The 7437-nt window shown below is 42.1% G+C and overlaps 1 protein-coding gene across 1 annotated transcript; it reads left to right on the forward strand.

Moving 5' to 3' along the window:
* The first annotated feature begins 128 nt into the window (after positions 1–128).
* On the forward strand, positions 129–5191 carry RPS21 (ribosomal protein S21). Its single transcript, XM_074843382.1, has 6 exons — positions 129–180; positions 380–473; positions 1399–1462; positions 4168–4239; positions 4894–4949; positions 5129–5191. Exons 2-6 carry the CDS (start codon positions 424–426, stop codon positions 5136–5138), a joined length of 252 nt encoding a protein of 83 aa, XP_074699483.1. The 5' UTR covers positions 129–180; positions 380–423; the 3' UTR covers positions 5139–5191.
* The last annotated feature ends 2246 nt before the right edge of the window (positions 5192–7437 follow it).

A 7437-nucleotide genomic window follows, 5' to 3' on the forward strand; every position in this document is an offset into this window, starting at 1 on the left:
GAGCCGGTGCCCTTCTACCCGGGCCGCCTCAGCGGGGTGAGGGTTGGGGGGGCGGCGACCGTTTAAGGGCCGCGCTCCCGCGCGCGTGACGTCACGGCGCCACGCCGGAAGCGCTCCGCGCGCGCTGGCGTAGTTCCGCTTCCGGGACCGTGCCGTCCTTTCCGCCGCGGCGCACGCGAGGTAGGAGCGGGATGGCGGCCGCTGCGCTGGAGCAGGCGGCGGGGGGATGCTCTTCCATCGCTTTCCGGGGAGGGAGCGGCGTGCTCCGGGTCGGGCCCGCTGCCCCGCGGGGCGGGCTGGGTGTAGGGCCCGGGGGTTGCACTCTGCGCAAGCCAGGCCTTGCGGAGACGGCCCCTGAGTCCGGCCTTGCTTCCTGTAGGTATTACCGCTTGGTGCCTGTGCCTCAGCGGCAGCCCGAACAAGATGCAGAACGACGCTGGGGAGTTTGTGGACCTCTACGTCCCTCGGAAATGGTGAGCGGTTCCCTTCAGAGGCCAGGGGAATGGCGGGTCTGCCGCGCGCCTAGCCCGGGGAGCTGGGCCCTGGGGAGTGAACCGCGCCTCGGGCCCGTACAGTCTATACAGAAGCAGGGCTTTTGTAGTAGCGAATATCTGTGTGTGGGGGAAATCTCTTCAGTTTCTGTGTTTTTAAATACCTTGTGTAAAACGTGAAGTAAAGACTTTTCATTTTCTGTTACATAGCTGTCAGCCTTGCAGTGGCGGTGACAGCTCATCTATGGTTCATTTCCGAACTAGATGGACATGCTTGTAGCGTGCTAGTGTGTCTGTGCTACAAGCCCTTGTAGTGAACCTGTTAGGTAATCGCTTGTTGCCTTGATAGAACGTCTTAAGGACAATTCTGAGATTATAGTAAATGGACAGTGAGAAGCTTTTTGTAAATGCGTGTGTCAAAAAATAATCACTAAAAAAATAAACCATTTGTAAACATTTTATTAGGTTTAAGTCAAATGGTTTTTACAATCTGTGATTTCTGAGCGCTTGCAACACGTATTTTTTGACAGCCTTAATGGATGCTAATAAAAAAGGCATAGAAACTGTACTCTTGTGTATTATTTTAATTGCTGTATTTTTTGTGCTTTAGAAGAGAAAAACTCGATATTCTGTGTGTTTTGAAGGCGTGTGTGGCTGTGTGCAGTGTGTAGGGATGAACTGGACATATAAAAACCAAAGTGAAGGGATGGTTGGTAACTTAGCATGACACTACCAAGTGAAAGTCTTCTCTAACTGTACTTAAAACTGCTTTTTAATTTTCTGAGCACTGAAAGCTTAAACTGTTACTGTGCAGCTTTAATTTGCATGTAAACTTGGCTTTAATATTTTTTTTTCATTGTCACTGTTTCCTTTTTTTTTTAATATATCTTGTTATTTTATTCCTCAGCTCTGCCAGCAACCGAATAATTGGTGCTAAGGATCATGCTTCTATTCAGATAAATATTTCTGAGGTAAGTTTCATAACAGAAATGTGTGATGAGAGCGCTGCACCTTTAAACTTATATCAAAAGTTAAGAAATGTAACAGCTTGTCATGCATCTCCAAATAATTCAATAGAGACCATGTCAGTGTAGAGCTTGAGGGCTTTCAAACTTTTATTACTATGTCACCACTGGTTATTCTTCAGTGTATTGGAACATACTCATTGGAGGGAATTTCATAAAGCTCTGTACAGTCTGTTCCACTGCTTAGCTGTTTGACTGAATACAACTTCCAACTTGAGATATTAAGAGTTATAAATTAGGGAATTCCTTGTCCTGAAGGAAAGAAGGAGAAGAAATGCTTGTTTCTGGGAGTTTTTTACCCATTCTACCTTCACTTGTCTGTGAGAAAGGACCATTCTTCGGTCTCTTCTCGGGCACCCTGATTTGTAATTTTTTATTTTCGTTGATCTTCCCTTGTGCTTTTTCTAGTTTGTCCAGACTTTAAGAAAGATACAGTTTCCGAAATACTCCCCCCCCAAAATAGTCCCCCGAATGCTCTCCCCTGAAATAGCCCCCACTGAAGTAGTCCTGCTGAAATAGGCCACCCCCAAAATGCTCCCCCCCAAAACAGTCCCCCCACAACAGTCCCTCCCAAAACAGTCCCCCCTCAAATACTTGTCCCCCCAAAATACTCCTCCCCCCAAAAAGCTCCTGCCTGGAATACTCCCCCCAAATTACTCCTTCCCCCGAAACACTCACCTGAAATGCGCCCCCTGAAATAATCCTCCTGAAACACTGTCCCCCAGAATACTCCCCCTGGAATACTACTCCTGAATTACTCCCCCCAGAAATACTCCCCCCCAAACTGTCTTCCCAGAATACTCCGCCCCCAAAATAGACCCCCCAAAATACTCCCCCCTGAATTAACTTCTCCCCCAAAATAGTCACCACTGAAATAGTTCCCTCTGAAACACTCCCCCCCAAAATACTCCCCCCAAAAAACTCTCGCCTGGAATACTCCCCCCAAATTACTCCTCCCCCAAAATACTCACCTGAAATACCCCCTGAATTACTCCCCAGAAATACTCTTCCTCCAAAATACTCCCACCTACGATACTCCCCCCTCCTTCCCTGAAATACTACCCCAAAGATACTCCTCCCCCAAAACACTCACCTGAAATACTTCCCCCTGAAATGCTCCCCCCGAAATAATCCTTCTGAAACACTGCCCCCGAAATACTCCCCTGAAAACACTCCCACCGTAATACTCCTCCTGAGCTACTCCCCCCCTGAAATGCTCCCCCTGAAATACTCCCCCCAAATACTCCAAGAGACTCCCCCTGAAAGTCTCTCTCCGAAACAGTCCCCCCCAAAACAGTCCCCCCTGAAACACTTCCCCTGAAATGCTCTCCCCAAAACAGTCCCCCTGAAATACTCCTGAAACACTCCCCCCCGAAATACTCCCCCAACACCCCACCTTGGTTAAGACCCCCCAGTACTTATATTAAAAATTACTCTGCCTTTACTAACCACCCTTTACTTGCACCCCCTTTACTTACCCCCCCCTTACCACTGTTTACTCACAGCCCCTTTACTCACCCCCTCTTACTCTCCACTGTTTACTCACAGCCCCTTTACTCGCCCCCTCTTACTCTTCACTGTTTGCGTGCACCCCCTTTACTCACCCCCCTTACTCTCCACTGTTTACTTGCCTGCCCTTTACTTGCCTCCCTTTACTCTCACCCTCTTACTCTCCACTGTTTACTCGCACCCCCTTTACTCGCCCCCTCTTACTCTCCACTGTTTACTTTACTCACCGCCCTTTACTTTAATGGGGTGCGAGGCCAAAAAGGGATGGGAGACCAGAAAAAAGTGGAGGTCAAAACATGGTGGGAGACCAGAGGGAAGTAGAGGCTGGAAGGCAAATATAGGCCAGAAAAAAGTAGATGCCAAAAACTTCTGAGCTATATAGCTTGATTCATTTCTTCTTAAATGGGAGGTCACAAATCTACATTCCTATATTTTTAAATAATTGAGTCTCTTCATCTGTCTGACTAAAATAATTTTTAAAAATGTGCTGTTTTCAATTTCCTGTAAATGTTAAGACAAATACTTTTCTTGTTCACTCTGTTCCATTCCTTCAGTGATCCCTATTTCTTGTTTTCAAAGGATCAGAGATGAGCAAAACTTGAGAACAAACCCACGCGGTATTACAGGGTTCACTACACTGTTTAGTTTCATGATTTATGTTGTTTAGTCTTTTTTGCTGTTAAATTTCTCAGCAGCTGGAGGAAGTGAGACAATTTGTGTCTCTCAGCTTGGGCATTTTTCTACCTGTGTAACAAGACTGTCCCCTTCCCCCCTTCCTTTCAATTTTCCATAATACTGACCTTAATTAAAAGAAATACGAAAAAAAGAGCAAAGGCAGTAAAACCCACAAGTAAACTTTACATTGAACTTTTCTATTATTCTCACCATTTTGTATTCTGTTCTTGTTATGCTGTGTGATCTATCAAATTTTATAGGTGCACTATGTAATTAACTCTAAATGTGCTGTGAAAAGCTATAGTTGTCTTTGTAACTTCAGTATTTGCCTTGGGGTTTTGTAGTTTGAAGAAGAAATATTTGCAGTATTTAACAAGTAATTTTTCTCTTTGGGTGCTCGGCAAGTGTGATGTGAGAGCATAAAATTTTACAAGAATCTGTATGGAGTAACTTGCTTGTGTTTGCAGGTTGACAAGGTAACAGGCAGAGTAAATGGCCAGTTCAAAACATATGCCATTTGTGGAGCAATCCGTAGAATGGTAAGTACTTTCTTGATCCACAAAATGATTGTGCTTCCTTTTATTATTAATTAGTAATTTTTTAGATTTATATTTGGCCCTGAAAATACAATATGCCTTCAGCTCATTCTAGAGGAAGAGCTTTTGTGGGGATAATGAAGACAGTGAAGACATGAACAAATTCACTTGCAAGAATCAGTTTCTTCTGGGATTTTTTTTTTCTCAGTCCTTTGGTTTGTAGAATTATGTATGTTTATATTTCTTTAAAAATCACTGAAGGATGCAAGTGATTTTTTTCTTTTAAGAATGTACCAAGTTACTAATATCTGGCTTTTATCTGTTGTTTATAATTATTAGAGATGATACTACCATGACTTAAATTTGTTAAACATGTTGTCAAGCTTCCTAGAGTTCATCAGAAGTCTGCTTACCCAGAAATATATCTTGTTAATGCAAGTGTATATTTTATCAAGTTAAAACTGTTTCTTACCCTGAAGGGTGACAAAGACTTTAATGGCTTGTTTTGAAAACCTTAATCTTTGCCTGTAAAACGTAGTGATCTGTGGAAGGCGTTGTGCATTTCACTACCAGCATTAAATACTGCAGCTGCTTTTCTTTTTAATGTGTATCAGCAATTATTTGATCACTTCAAAATAATTTTTATTTTTTTTAAAGGGTGAATCAGATGACTCCATTCTGCGTCTGGCAAAAAATGATGGAATTGTTTCCAAGTGCGTATGTTTATCTTACCCTCTAACTCTTGCAGGGTAACTTCCATACCCAAATCCAGCTTTTAGGATTAAAGTGTATACACTGTATTTATGCGGTGATTACACAGTTGATCAAAAATATTTACTTGAGCTGTTGAAGCAAACTAGTTTGTAACAGTGTTTGTTTCATTTTTTTCTAGGAACTTCTAAGTGAAGAAACTCCAGTATGGAACATCTGATGTAAAATAAACAGTTCAAACCTATATTGTGCTGTGTCTTTTGTTCAAGTCATAAACATCGGTGGATTTATTACAGCTAGTCTTAAAAGACTTGGAAACGTGTGTCTTTAGAAGATATACAGATTCGGATTATTAATTCTTAAAACAAATCAGCTTGGAAATTCTTGATTTTCAGCTTGCTTCACTCTTTGGTTCACTATCATCTTTCTTTTCCAGATTTAGTAAGTTTTGCAACTGTAGTTCAGCTCTGGTTTTGTAATGGAACGTTTTGCAATGTAGCAATCTAATTCAGCTTGCTGCTTTTCACTGACAAAACTAAGGGAATTCTTTTGGTTTCGATATCAAAGTTTAGTGTTTTTTCTGCTGATAGAGGCTCACAGTATTTGTTCTGCCATTGACACAGTCTTTAAGTGAAGTATTAAATTCATGGTAAACTGTCTTATCAGAAATACTTCTTGGTGTGCTAACAGATTGATTGCCCTGTGAGAGAGACTTAAAGTTCTACCTTCTTACTCTTATATAAGACCTTAATGTTGAATAGCAGGGAGATAGTTTAAGGAGAAATAACTCTGAATAATTGGCAATATTTTCATAAATTGCTTAGTAGCCCTTTAATGGCTAGATGGACTTTCTACCTGCTGATGTGATATTTTCTTTAGCTATCTTACTAGCAGAACCAAGGCAGGATGCAAGCAGTTTGAATGATACTACATCTGCTGATATTGCCTCCCTTATCTGTCAGTTCCCTGGCTCTGGCTAATGTCCATCACTTCTTCTGGTGTAACACACACACAAGGTTTTATGATGTAGATTGAAAGAATTGCTTCGAGATTCTACCTGTTGTACATCAGGTGTTTTAGTTTTAATATGAACTGCTTGGTTTTCTGATAATGTAAAGCTTCTGAAGCAGTTACTGGGAAAGAAAAATATTTGTTGGCTCAGACTACACTGATACTCAAACCACAAGCTTTGCTGAGTTATCGTCAGGCATTAACTTCAGATACTGGATTAGAAATAGAGTTGATTTTTCTGCAGGGCTGAGATCATAGATAGACTGTCAAGCTGAGGTGTTTAAAAAAAAAATAATAATCATTCTGACCTTAGAGTACTATATGCTGACACCTCTGAACTTGCTTCTGCTGTGTGTGCCAAAAGACACCAGAAATACGTTGTTTCATGGCCTGTTCTTCAATCAGCTCTTCACATTTGGGTTTGGTACTGCATTTGGGAAGTGCTCAAGGTGCTACAGCTGCCCTGAAGAACCGTTGGGATCTCGCGTGTCGTTCTAGAGGGCCACTGCTTGCAGCAGTATTCTGACCTTGTTATGTCTTAACAGCATTAAGCACTGTATTAAATTGCAAAAGCTCTCCACAATATTTTCCTATACTGTCTGCAGAAATTGAGAAACAGAATTGCAGTAAGTGCTAAGCTAGAAGCAACTGCTGGCTCTAAGATATGGGTATGAGAAAGGGGAAAGAACAGGTGTTCAGAGAAGAGCAGATGCTTTATTTTTATGTTAAAATCATAGGCACCTCGGGGAAAAGAGATTTCTCATTTACTTTGGCTAATTCCACAAGGACTTAAAAGCATGGTGTCTTTTCTAGTGGTATAATGTCTCAGATTCTTGTTTTGCAGGAGACATACAAGAAAAGGCTATATCCTCTCTTCCAGGTGCTGCTTTTGTTTGCATACGGTACTTTTATTTGTCAGTTGATGTTTATTAAACTAGAATGTCATATATGGTTTTGGTAGTTTTAAAGTATGCTACTGTGATATGACTGGTAGTGAAAACTTACCTTCTCAGCTGCATTTTACCAATTTCATAATATCTACAACTATACTCAGGCTGTCCTTCAGGTTGTGCGTTCTCCAGAATTACCAAGGGAGGTTATATCCAGACCATACCGTGTTCACTCCTGTGTGGTCATCTCTAGGATGATATTTGCAGTTGCCCTTACATCTCTGCATAGGTCCTCTCTCAAAGTTTCCTCAAGCGATAGAAACTGTTTTGGTGACGCTTTGCTGTTTATGCTGTAAGCTGTCTCCATGTGGAGTCGGTTACCATGTGGCTTATTTCTGACTTGGTTGCAAGTTACTGTGGCTGCATGTGGGTGTGGGAAACCTAAGCCTCTGGCTTCTCTCAGGAGAGCCTGGAATAGGGATGCTGTTGCCTCTGAACTAAGGAGGATGGCCGAACTACCCAAGTGTATCTTTGTCCTTATCTGTATTTTTCTTGCTTCTCAGGCATGTCAAAATGCGGCATGTTTCTT

Source organism: Strix aluco, chromosome 17 (assembly GCF_031877795.1).
Source record: "Strix aluco isolate bStrAlu1 chromosome 17, bStrAlu1.hap1, whole genome shotgun sequence".
Taxonomy (NCBI): domain Eukaryota; kingdom Metazoa; phylum Chordata; class Aves; order Strigiformes; family Strigidae; genus Strix; species Strix aluco.

Excerpts from the sequence above, each read along its gene's own strand:
- RPS21 (XM_074843382.1), top strand. The coding sequence starts at position 424 with ATGCAGAACGACGCTGGGGAGTTTGTGGACCTCTACGTCCCTCGGAAA. Across the intron at positions 474-1,398 it reads CTCTACGTCCCTCGGAAATG|CTCTGCCAGCAACCGAATAA; the intron begins GTGAGCGGTTCC and ends TTTATTCCTCAG. Across the intron at positions 1,463-4,167 it reads TTCAGATAAATATTTCTGAG|GTTGACAAGGTAACAGGCAG; the intron begins GTAAGTTTCATA and ends TTGTGTTTGCAG.